Source organism: Myxine glutinosa, chromosome 4 (assembly GCF_964187855.1).
Source record: "Myxine glutinosa chromosome 4, kmMyxGlut1.1, whole genome shotgun sequence".
Classification (NCBI taxonomy): domain Eukaryota; kingdom Metazoa; phylum Chordata; class Myxini; order Myxiniformes; family Myxinidae; genus Myxine; species Myxine glutinosa.
This window is the reverse complement of record NC_136264.1, coordinates 11,007,275-11,028,098: the sequence shown is the minus strand read 5'-3', so window position 1 is coordinate 11,028,098 and position 20,824 is coordinate 11,007,275. Positions and strand designations below refer to the sequence as shown.

The window sequence follows — 20,824 nt, the reverse complement described above, 5'->3', positions numbered from 1 at the left end:
AACATATTTTCCATCATGGTAGGCTGCTCTATCATTAAGGGTTTGTAGCAAGTGTTCAAACGAGTCCGGTTTGGGCTGCTGGACAAGCGTTCCATATTTTGCTGAAGCGGTTTGACAAATTATGCAGTGCTGCCACTGTGTGGGCTGAGTCGTAACTTCACTCATCTTCTCTCAAGACCTGCAAATATATAAAACGACAACAGGTAAGTAATTGTGAGCTTCATGAGGTTTATTTTAAATGAACTATTAGGTCTGATATAATGACTTTCCATGTACATGAACTGAACATGTTGAAATGATCCCATTTATGACTATGACTGTACTGAGGCGAAACATCACTCAATGTGGTATACATATTCAGAAAAAAACATGTTTCCTGAAAGTGGCCATCTTGAAAATCCGCTGTAGGCTGCCACCTGGTATCCCAGGGTAGGTGTAGATTATTTTAGATGGCTTCATGTGATTCCTCATCCCCAAAAATGTGGGTATAGGTGTTGGAATCAGCACTCTAGGTGGTTCGGATGTTGAGATATCGCGAAAAATAGGTTTCCGATGGTGGCCATTTTGAAAATCCAATATGGCCGCCAAAGAAAAATTTGCGCAAATGGAAACATGGTTTTTCGGATTCCTGGTGCTATAAGCTTTCCAAAAATGTATAGGTTTGCTAATCTCCACAAAAAAAGAACGAAATTATAAATCTGAACATAATGAACCTGACTATTATGTGCATATACACTTTTTAAAGAGGTTTATTTGAAATCATCAATTTTTAACATGTCATTTTGCATGCTGCTATGAAAAGTGTAATTTTGGCTTTCGCCTGGACCGAATGGTATAATGCAATTCCCTTATACATCACCCACATGATTTTTTGTCTCAAGGACTTTTCAATTTGAGGTGTATTCTTTATACAGTGGTCACAATAAAATGTTTCATTCTGAGTTTGAGCTCTTGAATAAGATTTGAGGTGTTGAAATCACATTTTGCATCAGGATAATTACACATTAGAAAATATATTTCCCATGTGCAAGCATGTGTATTCACATGTTATCAGAAGTAAATAAATTATGTAGATTACATAATTTCTGGATCTGATGAATTGGCGGGAACCATTTTGTAAAACTGAAAGTGCAGCATCTAAATCAAGATGGCCAAATGTCACACACGTCTATGCCGGTGGGTTTCCCACTGCTGCCCCTCTCGTTATAAATTATTGTATAAAAGAGGTATCTGATGTTTTCTTTCCCCTGTCTTGTTTCTTTATGTAGATGAGTCTGCAGCAGTCAATGTGAAAACTGATGTGCAGCCTGTCGGCCTATCACCAAACAAGGAGGTCTTGAAAGGTGTGTTGATTCGTTTTGGGGGGGGGGGGGGGGGGAGGATAGGGTCGGGAGAGGGAGAGAGAGGGGGCAGGAGGAGTGGAACGATCAGGAGGTGGCAAATGTCATGTGCTATATATGGTCTCTCACCTTGTACAATTTTCATTCCCCACCCTTAAAATGTTTTAATATTGCCTGTATTGGGACAGGGGGTTAATTTTGCTGTGTTCTCATGGCCACTACAGTAAGACAGGACAAAATGGAACACAAGCTTGAAACTGCTTTTAAAGAGCTTGATCAGCTCAGAGGTGGGTGTTGACCTTAATGGATATAATTATTTATTTATGTTTGAATGGTGTATTGGGCGATAAAAGTTTGAGTTAATATTGGTGAAGTTAACATATCCCTAAATTTCCACATTTTCATAATGTTTGAACCATTTATGAGATTTGTGTAAATGACTGGTAATCATACTAAAACATGCAATTTTGTGTCTGTCTGTCTGTCTGTCTGTCTGTCTGTCTCTTTTTGACCCACAATTGCTTATGCAATATCAACCAATATTGACTGGAGAACTAATGGCCACATGAAGGAGGCTGTCGCGACTTAATTTTCCCCCATCCCAAGGGGATTTTCCACCTTGGGCGAAATCCATGTTGAGGTGTATATCCATGTTAAGACAGCTAATCGTGGCGTTTTTCCTAGGCTGCTTCTAATAACAAAAGTAACTTGAAAGCATTTGAAAATGCAAATCCCATCCGTGTCTGCTTTGTATTCAGACTTCTTCTTTTTTTCTTCCGTATGCCAAACATGACAGAAACAGTTAACAGCTAGAACTGCACTCGGTAGAGCGCATACCTCTGCCAGGCTGAACAATTTATCTTTTGTATCCTACTGATAGGCCGGATCTGCATCTGGACCTGAAACAAAATCGAATTGGCTTGTTCTTGTCGCTTAACCCACCCATCCACCAAGTTTTGTCAAAAATCGTCGTCACCTTTTTGAGATATCATGATATATATCGTTTCGGGCTCCATCACTGGTCTTTAAAGACTCTTTGGTGAAGACTCACTTTAAAAAAAATTCGAATCTTGTTTCCAGATCTGTATTCCGATCTTCACCAAAATTGAATCAATTCTTCCTTGTCGCACACCCAACCTGTCCACCAAGTTTTGTCTGAATCCGTCCATAACTTTTTGAAATAACCTGTTCGCAAACAAATAAACACGGGTGAAAACATAACCTCCATCCACCTTTGGTGGCAGAGGTAAAAAATACAAATAAGTTGATGATTTTTGTGACCATGTCCTTTTGACCTCAAAAGCCAAATTATTTAGTGACCGAATAAGCAAAACCTGCTCAAATTTCAAGTACTGTAAATCAGATGGAAATCGATTTTGTGACCTTGACCTTTTGACCTCAAAAAGTTGGCTTCTTGCATTTTATTGATGAACCAATTTGGTGATCCGATATGCAAACCTTGTTCATAGTTCAAGTCAATTGGATGAAAATTGACAATTTTATGCAACCAAGTTTACTTTTTTTTGATCTACAAAAAAAATTGGCTTCTAGCTTTTGATTGGTGAACCAATTCACTGACTGACCCTATATGTAAATTTTTAAAATTTCAGGTCAATCGCATGAAAATTGGCGATTTCATGTGACATTGACCTTTGACATTTTGACCAAATTATCGATTTTGTATTTAATAAGTATTATTTAATAAGATTTTTAAAAGTATTACTAAAGTTTAATCAAGCCCATCAGTATGATGCTTCCTAAAAAAAATAGCATTACTTAATTTTTGAATGGTCCCATATTAGGGTTAAACAACCCATGACTGTGTGACGAATCAGCTCGTTTTGATATAACCCTGGCGGAGGCTTTCATGGATGAGAGATGTCGAGTTAATCTTTTAGTTGCATATTAAATGTGTTTCCCAATCACACTACCAAAAAGCAGGCATCTCTTAAGAGGCTTTCAATGCACATTCCCAATTGGCCCGTTACAGGATTTTGTCATAGGTCATGACCACAGTGCGGTTATTCTTGTTCCATAGTGAGAAACACGTCCATTTGTTTCTCCCCTTCCCCGCCTCCCCATAATGAGAAATTGTGATAAACATGCAATTGATGATGCAATCCCAGGATCATACTTTATTTATTCCGTTGATTTGCACAGTATCTGATTGTCCCTGTCATTCACGCAAAAGTACACTGATGATATCTTCCTGTCATTACCCAGCATGTAATACATGGACAAGCTTTTCCACGAGCCAGAGATGGGGGTTCTTCACAATTAAGTCGCACTGACTCTGTTAAACTAAGTGATAGTTTTATGGGTGGTGGATTACATGTCGTGTATGTTGGGATGAATATTGTCCTGTCCGTAGCTAGTTAAGACCAGCCTTGGACGAATAGCCAAGACAGTTTTACTCCTGAGGCGACCAGCCGAATATATAGTGGTTATTTTTGGCATGTGGGGTATTTATCTCACGAAACACATGGATTTATTCTGAAACCACAAACAAGTAAACACGACAGTAAATTCAATAATAATGGTTCAATAAAAATGAAGCAATGACGAAATAAAACTGAAGTAATCTAATTTCCTAACACGAGGATCCTCCACTCAGATTCACAACACACAACAGGGGAAAGATAAAATGAAAATAAAACCCCTTCAGCCGGCACTTAGCTTGGCGTCCCAACGAGTACTTTTAGGAGCTTGGCGGTTATTGAAACTTGTGTAGCCTCTTGCGCGGGAAGCGCTCCAAAATGGCGGCGTGAAACGCCGCAGTCGAAGGCATTGCAAGCGTGAGGCGAGCAGATTAGACAGCCTCATTTCGATTCTCTATCATCAAGTGCACCGCGGCCTTCAGCTTCCAAGAGCCCAGCAGTCGTCCAAAACCTCCTGCAAAACACTGCTGACGCGGCAAAGAGCTCCTCGCTTCCAAAAACACGCCCAACACAGTCAGCACACGATCGTCCACGATCAGAACAAAATGGCCCCTTCTTCTCTGGGCAAGAACCAGCCGAGAGAGACGCGCTCTTTTTCTTCCCCTTGAGAGCCAATCACCGAACGTCTCTCCCAGTTCGCCCCGCCCACAATCTCTGGGCTAATCATGTCTGTCAAGGGCATGGCCTGTTTTCTATGGTCCTTTAGAGGCGGGGCTTAGTCCGATCGACAATGTTCGGGTTCTGTCGGCGGTTGTTGCCGTCAAACGGAGGTTTTGTATTGCCGGCCTTGTAAATGTAAAACGTTAAGGGAAATCACAAACTGGGGAAAACCAACCTTGATCCCTAACTTAATCCCTAACTTCCTACAGGTCGCACAAGATCTGCCAGTAACCCTCTTCTGGTGAAATTGCCAAAATCAAAACTCTCTGCTCACCTTCACTCCTTCATTTCTCTTTACTCCCGCCTCTGGAGCAAACTCCCTCACTCTATTCAATCCCACTCCTCCCTCCAGGTCTTTAAAACAGCTGTTCACCACCATCTCTTATCTTCCCCCATCCAAAACCTTGATCTCTTCTACCCCTCCCTGTTAATTCACCCCAAATCCACTTTTTTTTTGAAATTCCGACTTTTTTGTTTCCTGGAAGTTCCAGCAGTGTCAATGTGTTACTCCCCCCCCTCCCCCCTACCCCACCTTCCCATGCCTCCTCCTCCCACGCCCTCTTCCTCCCATGGATCTTCCGTTGTCCCTGTTGTCTGCTGTTGTACTTGTGTGCCTCCCTCTCTCTCCCCATCTTGTCTCCCGCTCCCTTTTTTGTATGTTTTGTGCGTCCGTTCATTGTTGTTTTTTGTGATTGATGTTAGCTCTTACACGAGCCTTGATCTTGTATACAAAAAAAATCAAAAAAAAATCACTGCTGCACCCTCGTGTGAAGACACATAAACAATATTAAGCTACAGTCTCCCTACTTAAGTACATCGAGATTTCACCTACGCATCCACGTTCCATGCTACAACTATACAATCCTACCTTGACTATGGGATTCCTTCATCTACCCCCACAAATGTAACAATATCATTGATTGAATGTTCATTTTCTTTGTGAAATAGTTGTGAATTTTTAATATACAGTATCGTAAAATACCCTCTTCTTTTTTTTATTGCTCCAACATCGTTTTCTTGTTGAGATTTTTGAGGAGTGTTGCCTGATTCTTTCGATATTTTGGATTAAAACTTTCTTTAATTAAAAATAGCTCAGTACATAAAAATGTATTCATGTAACTTGAGCAAAAAAGGACTAAGTAGAAGTTGTGGTCTGGTGGGAATATACCCTGGTAGAATCAGGAAAACTATTCACTCATTGGGATGAAGATTATCCCTTATTGCCTTTTTATTGACATTTTAAAACACTTTTTATAACCCAACATAAGCTGAATAAAACCTTCATATGACACTCAACATGAAGTGAAATGTACTTGTAAAAGTGCCATTTTACTTATTTATATTTGTCTTTATGACGGTCAGCGGCATTTCCTTCGCCTTTCTTTTATTGACAACAGGACGGAAGGAGATGAGGGAGACCACCATTAACTCCGAGGTTGTGAATGTGATCGACGCAGTACATGCAGGTAGGTTGTAAGTTAATTGTGCATCATTTACAACGCAAGGTATAGTGTGTGTGTGTGTGTGTGTGTGTGTGTGTGTGTGTGTGTGTGTGTGTGTGTGTGTGTGTGTGTGTGTGTGTGTGTGTGTGTGTGTGTGTGTGTGCGCGTGCGCGCGCATGTGTATATATGTGTTGTTACGGATTCGTAACTTCCGTTGTTGTGGTTTTCACCCACTTGACATATTTCTGATATGATGTACTATTATTATTCTCAAAAGGGTTATTATTCATGAACAGTTATCTAAAGTTAAAAAGGCTAACTTTAAATGATACCGGAAACCGAACCGGAAGACGACGAGAGAAGAGAGGAGAGGGCGGAGCGAGAGAGTCGGAGGAGAAGCTGGTTGCTTTGCGGTCAGCAACGAACGTTGTCGAGCAAGAGTCACGTACTTTGGGTTTCCTGGGAAAAAGGAATTCCTGCGATAAAGTTGTTATTGCTGTGATAGATCATCCTGCGTGTCAGGTTTGGCGTTAGATTCCGAAGAATCATCGCTGGGTCGTGACGACTCAAGAACCACGAGCCGTCGGCCATTTTGACTCGTGCGCTTCGCGCGTCGAGCAGACTTTCCTTGCTTCGTCTCCACCGCTTTCAGACCTATCTGTGGTGTGTGTGGGCACCGAGGCTTTTGATGATTACTTTGCGGCTCGCCGACCATGAACAGTGAAAGTTCATACCTGGAGGGTGCCGTTGGATTTCTCAGTCGCCGTGAGTGCGCCTTTGTGCCGCTTTAACCACGTGACCATTTTCTCCGCTTTGGGCTGCGTGCGCCTTTGTGCCGTTTTGGGCGGCGTGTCTGTGCCTGTCCTCTGAACGAGATTCTGATTTCGATTCGACATCTTTCCGTTGATCACTGGAGGGGACCAACTCTGAGCTCGAAGACGGGAATATAGAGACACTGGGGAAGGTTATTTTCCACTCACTTGGAGCACAGTGAGTTACCTCATGCATGTTAGCGGATAGTACTATCAGAGGAGATATTGATTGTACTCTTGATTCCTATTATTGTTGTACTGTTATTTTTGTGTGATTTTTAATACAATATTGGTTTGTATTATTGGTGTTTGTATTATTTGCAATTGGTGTGGCTTCACCATTGTTTTTGACACAGGATAACATATTTTTCTGCCATGGCTCCTCTCGGGGTTCGGAGGTATACCGAGACCAGGAAGTCGGGGAGGAACACGTAACAGTGTATATGTGTATATATGTATACATACATACAGCAATACCCCATTTTACGCCATTTCGACCTACGTCAATTCCGACTTTACGCCACTCTTCGAGAGTAAATTTCAGTTCAGCGAACGTCATTATGTGTGACTTTACGTCACTCCGACATCATAATCGGAGGACGTGAAAAAAATATATTTAAAATAAATAAAATAGTACATAAAAATTAACAATAAAATAAGCTAAAAAAACAATTTAAAATACAATAAAAAGCACATTAAAATATTTTAAAAAATGTACGTATACGTACGCGTAGTTGCTGGTTCTCATTCAAAACAAAGGCGACGCCATATGCATTTTGGCCTGTGCTGTGGTCGCGTGCTTGCTTTGCCTTTCGCTGTTATTTTTGTGATTATTCCTTCACTGTGTAAAGGTTCCTTTACTGTGTAAAACAACCAACGCAACGTGGCAATGGCGAAACATGACGACGATGCCGGCTCGGACGACCGTGACCGTGTCATGCCTCGAGCCGGGGTGCCTCATCGGGCACCTCGCCGGCATCCGGCGTCGACGAACCGATCGACGTGTTCATGTGCACATGTGCATGTATTTGCAAATGCAAGCCTGTACGTCGTCGTTTCTGCGTATATCGCATCGTCCAAAAAAAAAAAAGCAAGCAACTTCGGCCGCTCGAGGAAAGACGGGGCACGCCTACGACTAGGAGGTGAGCGTCGATCCCCGGGTGGCTGGGTTCACGGAACCCTGAGCTCGTTCGTTTGTCACAGACGACACGACACGACCACCAGTGAAACTGCTCGGACATGTTTGGTAAAGCACGCCGTGGTGAAGCGGGCCGCAGAGCCACTCGGCACACAAGCCAGCTCACGGTCGACATGTCTGTGCCGGTCACCCTGTTCGAGGAGAAGACCCGACCGATAGAAAACAACGGAGGGACTCCCGATGGGGATTGGCAAAGATTCAGGGCGAAGCCGCAGCCTCCTCCAGTTATTTACTCTAGTTTTACAGTGTTTGTCTTAATTTTAAGACATTACGCCCGGTTTACGTCAAAAACCGAGTTACGTCACGGCTTATGGAACCAATTAATGACGTCGGCCGGGGTATTGCTGTGTATATATATATATATATATATATATATATATATATATATATATATATATATATATACAGACTTGGCATTTAATATGGAATATTTTTTTTGTGGGGGTGAACTTACTTTTTAAGATGTCTTAGAACCAAAAGTTCATTGGAATTATGTTGAAATTATTCTAGATTTTGTTAATGTGACCTTTAAAAGAAACAAAAACCACATTTGACATTTCAAAACAAATAAATTGATCCTTGAAAGTGATGTAAACTGATATCGAACTCAATTCATGGATAGTACTGGGTTAAACTTCTGTACGTTTTCCACAAGTATCTCTTTATTTTGCACATTAGCCAAAAATGTTTTTAACAAAAACAAAAGTTAAATTACGACTGGGATTACGGACAGTGAAATTACAGTTCAGTACTTCGTGTAACCCCCACGAGCATTCAGGAGAGCACGTACACGTTGAGGCATGCTGTTCACAAGATTTGCCAAGGTTTGGACAGGAATCGCTTGCCATGCAGTGACAATAGCCTGCTGCAATTCACGCACAGAGGTCGGCTGCTGGTCCAAGTGGTCGATTTGACGCGTTAATTCTGCCCACAAGTTCTCCATCGGATTCATATCCGGGGACATGGCAGGCCACTCCATATGCTCTACACCACGGTCAGCAAGAAAGTGTTGGATCATGTGAGCACGATGAGGCCGTGCATTGTCATCTTGGAAGACAAAGTTTCCTCGAAAGGCTGCACGAGCAAATGGAAGCAATGTTTCTTCCAGAATGGCCCTGTACTTGAACTGGTTCAGGTTTCCATTCAGAACAACCAGGTCAGTTTTGCCCCCTGCATGAAAAGCAGCCCAAACGGTCACCCCACCACCTCCAGCTTGGACTCTTGGCACTATACAATCTTTGTTGTGGGCTTCATGCACTTGTCTGCGCACTCGGACGCGGCCATCTTGACGATAGACCAGAAATCTAGACTCGTCACTGAAGATCACGTGATTCCAGTGTCCTGGCTGCCATTGACGGTGCTCTCTGGCCCACTGCAATCGGCGCTGGCGGTGTTGTCTGGTCAGGCGTGGCTTTCTCAGGGGACGCCTGGCACGATAGCCTGCTTGAACCAGTCGTTGGTTGACTAGCTTTCTGGATACAGGAACATTTGTCAGCTGCTGCCACTCAGCGCTAAGCCGATTAGCTGACTTGGTACGGCCATTGCGGACTAACCGGTGCAGCTGGCGATCATCCCTCCTTGTGGTTCTGTGGGGACGTCCTGGCCTGTTTGGAGTAGGGACACCCCTCTGAGCATTTCGTTTCAGGATCTTTGACACCTGACCTTGAGCGATGCCATACTGCCGAGCAATAGCACGCTGTTTCATGCCGTAATTTCGTAAAGCCACCACTCCATGACAAACCGCATTGTCGAGTTGACGGACCATCTCCAGAGGAAGCGGCAATAACTTTTGGAGACATGCAGCAGTTGTTTTCCACTAATACAGAACGCAACAACCCTTGTATACCGGATTGTGAAGCCAATCATCAAATGCACCTGTCCGTACATTTTGCCACGCCACCTGTGATATAATCCTGTTGTTGACTTCTTGCTGCGACAGACAATCAGTGACACGGTTCTTTTAACCAAGAAATCACCAAAGTGTAAAAGAAACTCACCAGATTGATATACTGAGTTAAGAAAGTAAACCCAAGTCAAGAAAAAATATATATTCCATATTAAATGCCAAGTCTTTATATATATATACAGTGAAACCTTGACTTACGAGTGCACCAACTTACGAGTTTTCCGAGATACGAGCCGTCGCTCGGGCGGTTTATTGCTTTGAGATGCGAGCCGAGATCTGAGTTACGAGCTTACGCCACCCGCCACCAGGTGGGTTCCGGTCACGTGGTTATCTTGCCGTGCAAGCATCTCTGCCGTATATCGCTGCTGTTTTGTTTTCGCATTTTGGTTATTTTGGAGCTGACGCCACCCGCCACCAGGTGGGTTCCGGTCACGTGGTTATCTTGCCGTGCAAGCATTTCTGCCGTATATAGCTGCTGCTTTGTTTTCGCATTTTGGTTATTTTGGAAAATTTCTTAGTTTTAACCATGGGTCCTAAGAAATTGAGTGCCAAGGGCAGTACTGAGAAGAAGAAGAGGATGATGTGCTTGGATATAAAACACGCAATCGTCGATAAAACATGAGCGAGGTGTGCGTGTTGTCGACTTGGCGAGGCAGTACGATCGTAGCAGTACGATCGAAACATTTTGAAAGGGAGGAAGAAACAAACCTCGTTGGACAGGTTTTTATTGAAACGCCCTGCAAGTGAAAGCGAGGAAAGTGTGGCGAAAAAGACAAAAGTTATCTCCTCCACCTCCGCCAGCATCTTCGTCTGATCTTCAAGGTAAATACACTTAATAAAACCAGTTTATTTCTTTACATTGTGGCGGACACGGAAGCTCACTGGCGTGGTGACATCATTCCGCGCACCAAGTGGGCGGGGGCCACGCCGAGGGGTAGGCGTGGCCTCAGGATATACACCGGGCGCGCAGCCCGGAGCGCGCCAGTGTTACAGTGAGCTCTTGAATAAAGACTCTTACAAATTACCGCGTTGTCCGCTTCCTCCTTGTTTACAAGCAGCGCGCGTTACGCCGCTTATTACGTACAGTATATACGAGGTCGTGCTTGTTTATACATTATTTGTTATTTATAAAGTACATTTTTCTTATTTAAAAACACGTAACAAAAAAAATTGGTGTGGTTTTTTGGGGGCTGGAACGGATTAATAGCATTTCAATGCATTTTAATGGGGAAAATTAATTTGAGAAACGAGCAAATTGAGTTACGAGCTCGGTCACAGAACGAATTAAACTCGTAAGTCAAGGGTTCACTGTATATATATATATATATATATATATATATATATATATATATATATATATATATATATATATATGTATATATGTATATATATATATAAAAATATATATATATATAGATATAGATATAGATATAGATATAGATATAGTATATATACATACAACAACACAACATGCATTTTAAAGGCCATTTTCCCTGCTAGAGCGGGGGTTAGCCTTGCGGTCCCCATGACAATCTTCTCCATTTTGCCCTATTTTCTGCATCTCGTTCTTCACCATCTTTAGCCAAGTCTTTTTCGGTCTTCCCCGTCCTCTGCTTCCTTCTACATTCATTTCCATCACTCTTCTCAACCAGTCACTTTCATCCTTCCTCAACACATGACCAAACCATCTCAACCTGTTCCTCTTCACAGCATCAATCACAGGCTCTATTCCCATCATCTTTCGCAATTCATCATTTGTCTTCCTCTCTCTCAACGATACTCCACACATCCACCGAACCATTCGCATTTCCACCACGCATATTTCCACCACGCATACAACACGCATATGTTGGATCATATATATATAATATATTGTTGCAGACGCGGTTTTAGATGTTATTTTACCGAGCGGTGGTGTATTACCGCGTCCGAACAGTTACTCCCCGCTTAGAACCCGATTTCACCCAAACGTTGGCCGGATCGCACCGCAGCTAGTCAATAGGGAAAAGACAAAGGCGACACGGATGTGAAGAAGAAGAAGAAGAAGACAAAAAGGTTGGAAATACCACTAAATTTATTCCTACTATTTACATGCTCAAAGTAACCAAGGAGAAGGAAAGATAATAAAATAATATACAGAAGGATCCGAGACACAGTGCAATTATTAACTTATACCAGCTTAATTAACCCAGGACAGAACAAACAGAACAAACTCACGTACACAAGAAGGATGGAAGGGAATGAATGTTGGAAGGAGGAATGGGAAGGTTCAGCTGGGGCAGATGGTTCGGGCTTGATCCCGCACGGGACGTCGGCTGGACCTCGACGGCCACCGATGCCACCGCTATCTGGTCCCCGCGGGGTAACGGGTTGAAGCTGCCTGGTGGAGTCAACGCTGCTTCTCTGGCTCAGCTCAGGGCGCGTCTGCCGTCTCTGGCGCAACTGCTGGTAATGGCGCTTGAACCTTCTCTCTCTTGGCCCTGGTGTCTCCTCACCACCGACAACTCAACGCAACCAACGCAACCACTGACCACTCAACGCCACCACTTCTCACCACCGACTTCTTACCGCAACCAACGCAACCACTGACTGACCCTCCACTCACGACCAACTCCACGACCAACTCACTTGCTTCTTGCGTGCGCGCCTTTTATAGCGCCTCCGGCGATTAAGCCGCCGGCCTTTTGGACACGCCCATCGGGGTGCTCACCTCGGCCCTGGTTGGTCGCGCGACCCTCTGGCTCCGCTCTTGATGACGACGGGCGGGCACGCCTTTCTTCCCCGACTCGAGCACATGTTCAATGGCGGTTATTGGAGGGGAGGTAATTTGGCAATCGAGGCTCGGCACTGACCAGGGGGGATGTAAGAGAAATGGGGATTTTGGGGATGGGAATGAAAGGGGATCTATTCTCTTTCACTGGTGCAATGGAGTACTTCAATTAATGGGAGACACTGCCTTACTCTAAAACACAGAATAAGAGATAACTATCATTGTTACTGATCAATATATATATTGTTACTGATCGCGGTTTAGATGTTATGATGGGCCGAGCGGATGGTCCAACCGCGACCGTTACAGGATCCCCGACTCACCCGATTCCACCCAAACGTTGGCCGGATCGCACCGCAGCTATTCAATAGGGAAAAGACTAAAACGACGAATGCAAAGAGGAAAAGGAATAAACGAGAAGACGTACAGACGAGTAATGGGATTTATTATTTACACAAGCAAAAAGGAGCAATCAAGGTTTATTTACAACACAGAAGACGCAGGTGACACAGTGAAAATACTAGCTTATTCAGACTTAACTTATTCCCAGGACAGAACAAACAAAGACACTGACTCACGCGGGGAATTGCAGAGTGGATTGCTGGAAGGAGGTGTGTGGCTGGAGGGGGGGGGACGGCACGGAGCTGGCTGGAGCTTGATCCCGCACGGGACGTCGGGCTGGACCTCGACGGCCGCTGATGCCACCGGGCCTGTCGTGTGCGCGGGATCACGGGTCGGAGCTGCTTGGTGGAGCCGATGCGCTGGTGGGGGGGTCTGGCGTGACGGGTTCTCTCCTCCTTACGCGCTCTTGCTCTGATGACCCAGCTCTTTTTCGTCCCTCCTTGTCTCAACTCAAAGTGCATCTCCTCTGGGAACACCCCGCCGTGGGTTATATAGGCCCCGCCCCTCAACCTTTGCGAACCTCCCCCAAACGTTCTCTCCCCGCCCTCTCAAGCCAAACCCCTTGTTCATGGTTGGTCAAGTGGGGCTGGCTCACTCCTCCCCTCTCTGACGAGGTGGGGACCCGCCTTTCTTCCCCAACCCTGCCTCGTGGTCAATGGCGGATGAAGGGAAAACCGCCCAACATGCAGTTGGCAATGCGAATTGCAATTGACGAAAAGGGGGGAATGGAAGTGTTGGGAGTGGGAATGAAGGGAATCTATCTCTTTCACTGGTGCAATGGAGTATTTCAATTAATGGGAGACACAGCCTTACTCTAAAAACACATAATAAGAGATAACTATCAAACAGGGGTCTTCTATTATTTGGCTGATGTGTATGCTTGTGGACTAATTATGGGATGCCCTTTCACCTTTACACAGCTCCGGAGGTAGGGGGGCGCAGAATAAACAATAATAATAATAATACAGCACACAATCAAAAAAATACAGTCCTCATCTCCGCAACACTGCACCCTCCTCCTCTTAGGCACGTCCCGGGCCTACAACTTTTATTTAGTGTGACACGTAGGTGTAGTTCCCTCTACTTTTAACCTGACCCTGAGTGCGACAGTTTTAAAACATAAATAAATGTGTCCCGCTGCTCCATTGCACCCTGCCTAACAGACTTACGCCCACAGTTAACCGAATTGCGGAATGGTCTTCAAACTATACACTGACGGTGGGAAGCATTATTTACAATGACGCTATTTTTATTTACAAAACTAACCCAGGACCTGTGATTGTTCTTTCTGGGGGGGAGACAGTCTGCTCTGCATCGACGCAACATGAAAGCACCTAAAAACGCACCAATACACACCCAAGCACCAATCGGTGCAGTCACCATAGTTCAAGAGTGTTCAACAAAAATAAATTCAACAACCCCTAACCCTGCAGGTGATCTCTTGCTCTTCGGCTCCCTCTGCTGGTTATTATTATTTTCCTGGTGTTGTCATCTTCCCTTGCTGGCGGCCTATTTGCAATAAAAGAATGCACCTAACGTGTCCGTTTTTATTTTATTTATGGCCCACAGGGGCCGACTACGTGTGGTTCACCTGTGGGGCATCGGTGCCCTGTGGCCAAGGTCCGCCAGCAAGATTTCGGGCCCTCATGGCCGGTTCCAGCAGAGGGGCCATGCCCCAACCCATGGGGTCCATAGGTGGTGCTCGGCCACAGACATGTGGTCCATAATGTGGTGCATCGATGCAGACAGCTGGTTCTGGGAATTCCGGGCGCACAATGGAGGACTCACGCACGCTCCCCTCGGCACCCAATGGCGCACAGGTCATGTGGGAGACAAAAGGGGAAAGACAAATGAGCGAGGGGTAAGGTCACAAGGGTACACATCAATAAGGCAATGCAAGGCGAAATGCGTACGGAGGGCGAAGTGAGAAAGCTCGTCCCTACCGTACGTCACCCCCCTGTCACCTACACTACCCTTGCCCTTACCCCATATGTACAAAATCTACACATTACCAATCCGTCGCTACTGTCACGTCTCCCCATATTTCCTCTATACCAAATTCGTCGCCACAATCCCTCTACTTCAAAATTTGCCATCACCAAATTCATCATCAATCCTCATAAGGAGGAAGAGATGGAACAACAAAGCACAATGTCACACCCACGTCATGATGCGTCTCACAATCCAAACATCTACACCATAAAAAATAATCAAAACATGGCATGGTGTGGAGTACCTGTCACCTCAGGTGAGTGGATGCAGATGGTGCGAGGAGACTTCATCCTAACTACTTCCTAAATGACATTAACACACTTTACACTACCCGGGGTCTCTCCCTGCCAATCCATTGGCCAACTTACACTATGGGTTCTAAAAACCAATTCCCATTGACCAAACTGTGGTGCTTCTCAATTTGGGGTCTCACTCCCCCGATTCATCTCCCGGTGCTCTCGCACAATTTCTGGGCTGCGACGTGTAGCTCTCCCAGCAGGTCTACCCACCTGCACACCTCCACCACTGTAGTTGCCACCCGAGCTTACCTGCTCCTCACCCTAACCTAACTAACTGGGGAAGGCCCTCTCGCACTCTCACCCCCTCAGTGCCCTCTCTGGCACGGGCTACTCGGGTCCGTCCTCTGGATCCTCGGGCCCCATCCACAACAACTACTACCGGCTCCCAGAGCCCACCTGCGGCCTCACCTGGCCGACATCCTCACAGTGGTGGAGTGCCCAAACCAACTACACACACTAACAGGCTACACGCCCAGCCATTTCCACAACACTAATGCACCCATCCAAAGACCATTCTTTCACCCGCACCACAGATGCCAATATCCAACCACAATTTACCTGTACCCTCTACCTAACACTTACACTACCCGCCCCGGGTATTCGTGATGGGGGTCCACTCTTCCCCCATTCACACCTTCGCACCATCCACTCCACTCCACAATTTCCACCATACTCACTCCACGACCATCCATTCCAATACTCCATTTATTCCACACTACCATTTATGCCACATAGCCACATACACCTGTTGTTGCACACCTGTGCAATCACCTGGTGCCACCTGCACCCTCCTCCTCTTCCTGGACCATTTGGTCAGCACAATACACAATCACCTTCACTCACTCATACACTGCTCCACACACCTGTTCAGTTGCACACTTGTGCAATCACACCTGTTCAATCTTCAAACACACGGCATCATCTCAGCTAACTACTCCCCTCTGAAACTTGCGCTTCCCAGTCGTCCCTTTAAACTATTGCGCTCCCCCGTCATGCCTTTAAACTATTGCGCTCCCCCGTCATTATAATCCACACTAATCTACCTGCGTCCCCACTACAGGTATCAGTCACTAACTAATCTTAACGTTACCTAATGTCATCTTCGCTAGATCCCTACACACGATATCCTAACCCGCCCGGGCTAGTTTTCACTGCCATCAACCCCATAAACTATAGCGCATTTGCCCCCCCCCCCCCTCTGTGAGGGATGGTGGATTTGCCATCCCTCTACATCGGGGAGGTCCCACTATAAATTTTGCACACCTAATCCAACAAATCAAAAATTTGCCATTTACTGCCAATTCTACCCACTATTATAAATTTCGTATCAAATCACTATCACTATCACTATCACCATCATCACAGTCCACTATATCCTAGCCTCGGTGCGTCGTGACATCATTAAACTCGGCTTCGTAAAGCCGAGCAATGAATTCGGGTGGTTTGGTCGCCTGCAGGTTGAATCCGTCCGGCTTTCGGTTCAAGGGAGGTGGTTTGGTTGGACCGAGGTTCCACGCACCATCTCGGCGCGGCACCTTGCGGTCCCGGGCCCGATGGCTCAATCTCCCCCGGTCGGAACCCCGTCCCCACGAGGGGGCACCGTTCCGCTTCCTCCCACTCGCCCTTGAACCGGACCGGTCGCCTGGCCCGACTAGGCCCGGACTCGACCGTGCGGGGCGGGGCCAAGCCCGAATCGGCAACGACGCTTCCAAGAGAAACGACGCAGCTTCGATCCGCGCCGGGCCCTGCATCCAACAAATCACACCGTGCCCCGAGTGCTCGCATCGGCTATCCGTCGTCCTAAACGCTAACCCGGTTACCGTCGATGCTTCACTTGCATGCTCACGCGCATACGCTACTCCTTTCACCCTCACAAGACCCGGCGTTCCAACGCCGTCCGTACATTCCACTAACGCTCTCCCTGTTACACACCACACCTCTCGCGCACACTCGCCGCTCGCACACCTCGGTCCACACCTCTCCTCCGTTACGTCCTCCGTAACACTCACCATGGGCGTGCACTCTTGCATCCACCCACTAACGCGCTCACACGGGCTCTCCCACACCCGCGCTACCACCAACTCAGGTGTTCTTTCTCGCACACGTTCCACCACCACCTTACTCTCCGTGTCACACTCACCCTCGCACGTACACTCCGTATTGCTCTCACTCCCTGTGTCACACCCCGTACACACCGACGTGCATTCTCGCTCGCACTCGGTTTCACTCCCACACTTTATAACACAACCACTCGCCGACGCACACTTTTTCCTCCCACGCGTGCCATTTCCACTCACACGGGACCCTTCACCAACACCCGGATGCTTCCTCGATCCCAAGCGTGCGAAAATTCTTTTGTCGCTAAACATCCTCTTACAAAATCTACCCGCACAATATACAGCACGTCTCACCTTCGGGGTTCTTCTTCCTCCCTGCACCAAAACCTGCAAACTTCCATTTGGATTAGCGAGTACAGCATCAGGATGTGCATTTAGACTTTGAGCAATTTCCATTCCTTCCTCCGATTGTTGCTCTTTTAACTTTAAGTCCCCGGTCTCTCCAATTTCAACTATACCCATAATTTCTTTGTTCACCTCGACGACCGTTGGCTTTAATAAAATTCCCTCTACCTCATCGGTCGCCGGCTTTTCCAAACCCCGGGTCGCGATTTCTACCCCCGTCATTGTACCCGTGCTTTCCTCCGCTTCGCTCAACCAGCGCTTTTCGACCCGCTTTACCTCCTCGTGCACCCCTGGGACCCTTTCGCCCACCATGCGATCCATGGTCTCCCCACATTTTTGCATGCGGTCACCCATTCTGTTCGTTATTGCTTCCATTTTGTTTAACAATCGCCCACTGTTAGCCCTCCTTTCGTCCCTCATTGCCCCCATTTGGCCCTCCAATCGCTCACCCTGAGCATCCATCCGGTTCCCCATTACCCCCATTTGGCCCTCCAATCGCTCACCCTGAGCATCCATCCGGTTCCCCATTACCCCCATTTGGTTTCCCATTACCCCCAATTGCTCACTCTGCAGTTTGAGGGACGCCTGCATTTGCGCCATAAATTGCTCCATGAGGGCCTGCATTTGGGCCATCCCTCCCACTTGTGCAGCGGGTGCGGCCGCCGTAGCTATGTGCGAGGCGCCATTTTGCCCGCCTGTAGCCTCGTGCGCGAGAGCGCCATTTGGTGCGCCTGATACCCCCTCAACCACATTGCCAATGTTTTCCTCCTCTCCTTCCTCCACATACATTTCCCCGAGGTCCTGGGTCGATTCTACCCCGTCTATCTCTCCCACCGGCATCCCGTCGCCTTGACCAGCCATGGCGCGATTTCAAAGTTCAGGTTTTGTAAAACAAAACAAATTTCGGCCGCTCCAAATTTTGACCAAATTTTTTTTTTTGATGTTTTAAAAATTTGGTTCGGGCTTCGAATCTCACTCCCAGACACCAATTGTTACTGATCGCGGTTTAGATGTTATGATGGGCCGAGCGGATGGTCCAACCGCGACCGTTACAGGATCCCCGACTCACCCGATTCCACCCAAACGTTGGCCGGATCGCACCGCAGCTATTCAATAGGGAAAAGACTAAAACGACGAATGCAAAGAGGAAAAGGAATAAAACGAGAAGACGTACAGACGAGTAATGGGATTTATTATTTACACAAGCAAAAAGGAGCAATCAAGGTTTATTTACAACACATAAGACGCAGGTGACACAGTGAAAATACTAGCTTATTCAGACTTAACTTATTCCCAGGACAGAACAAACAAAGACACTGACTCACGCGGGGAATTGCAGAGTGGATTGCTGGAAGGAGGTGTGTGGCTGGAGGGGGGGGACGGCACGGAGCTGGCTGGAGCTTGATCCCGCACGGGACGTCGGGCTGGACCTCGACGGCCGCTGATGCCACCGGGCCTGTCGTGTGCGCGGGATCACGGGTCGGAGCTGCTTGGTGGAGCCGATGCGCTGGTGGGGGGGTCTGGCGTGACGGGTTCTCTCCTCCTTACGCGCTCTTGCTCTGATGACCCAGCTCTTTTTCGTCCCTCCTTGTCTCAACTCAAAGTGCTTCTCCTCTGGGAACACCCCGCCGTGGGTTATATAGGCCCCGCCCCTCAACCTTTGCGAACCTCCCCCAAACGTTCTCTCCCCGCCCTCTCAAGCCAAACCCCTTGTTCATGGTTGGTCGAGTGGGGCTGGCTCACTCCTCCCCTCTCTGACGAGGTGGGGACCCGCCTTTCTTCCCCAACCCTGCCTCGTGGTCAATGGCGGATGAAGGGAAAACCGCCCAACATGCAGTTGGCAATGCGAATTGCAATTGACGAAAAGGGGGGAATGGAAGTGTTGGGAGTGGGAATGAAGGGAATCTATCTCTTTCACTGGTGCAGTGGAGTATTTCAATTAATGGGAGACACAGCCTTACTCTAAAAACACATAATAAGAGATAACTATCAAACAGGGGTCTTCTATTATTTGGCTGATGTGTATGCTTGTGGACTAATTATGGGATGCCCTTTCACCTTTACACAGCTCCGGAGGTAGGGGGGCGCAGAATAAACAATAATAATAATAATACAGCACACAATCAAAAAAATACAGTCCTCATCTCCGCAACAATATATATATATATATATATATATATATATATATATATATATATATATATATATATATATACATTTATATATATATATATATATATATGTATGTATGTATGTATGTATGTATGTATATATATATATATATATATATATATATATATATATATATATATATATATATATATATATATATATATATATATATATATATATACAAAGGTGGGCGGTCCGCTTCGAAAGTCCGCTTATCCGCTTATCCGCTGCAGCGGACTAACGTTTTCGAAGCGGATAAGCGAATCGGAACAACCCCCGGAAACCGAAGCGGATAAGCGTAAGCGGACTACCGAAAAATTAAAGCGCATCGCGATTCGCCAAATCAGCTGTTAGCCTGAGCCGTTACTCTAGAATTGTGAATATTTATTTAAGTGAATAATAAGTGAAACCCTAACAACTCGGCTCTCGCCCAATCTCTTCCCGCTCGAGTTCCGTGATGCTTGGGTAACTCTGTTTCTCAGGCATAACACGCCGTTCCCGAGCTCTGCCTCGGTCGAGCGCGTGTTCAGCTACGGGTCGGACATCCTCAGGCCTAAGAGGTCGGCCCTGGCTGCACCGAACTTCGAGGCCCTCGTCTTCATGAAGGGCAACCTCCAAATCCTCAAGAAGGCCCACGAGGTGGAGGAGGAAGACGAGGACTAGTCAACAGACTGCTAGTCTGTTGACTAGTCGACTCTTGTCAAAGAAAGGACGGGCAAATTGATTTTTCTTTAATGTAACTTGCATATATTAAAATTATATTTAAATTAACTGTAGAGTAGAGTAGAGTCGAGTGGAAAACTTTATTTCAATAAATTTTGAATAAATTTTATTTAAATAAAAATGTATATTTTTGATCTTAAAAGCTTTGTTTGTCTTTGTAGTTGTTAGAAATGGCTATTTAGGCTTAAAAAGCATTAAATTCCCTTTA

At 46.0% G+C, this 20,824-nt stretch overlaps 1 protein-coding gene across 6 annotated transcripts in view; it reads left to right on the top strand.

The window, feature by feature from the left end:
- LOC137424410 (sarcolemmal membrane-associated protein) overlaps window positions 1-20,824 on the top strand; it is a 274,679-nt gene that overhangs the window by 188,925 nt on the left and 64,930 nt on the right. For 5 of the 6 annotated variants that reach the window (XM_078775449.1, XM_068111836.2, XM_078775451.1 and 2 more), the window contains 3 exons: window positions 1,269-1,343; window positions 1,565-1,627; window positions 5,836-5,904. In XM_078775449.1, coding sequence (XP_078631575.1) covers window positions 1,269-1,343; window positions 1,565-1,627; window positions 5,836-5,904 — 207 coding nt within the window. The remainder of the gene's footprint in view (window positions 1-1,268; window positions 1,344-1,564; window positions 1,628-5,835; window positions 5,905-20,824) is intronic. The other variant, XM_078775447.1, reaches the window with a different exon arrangement.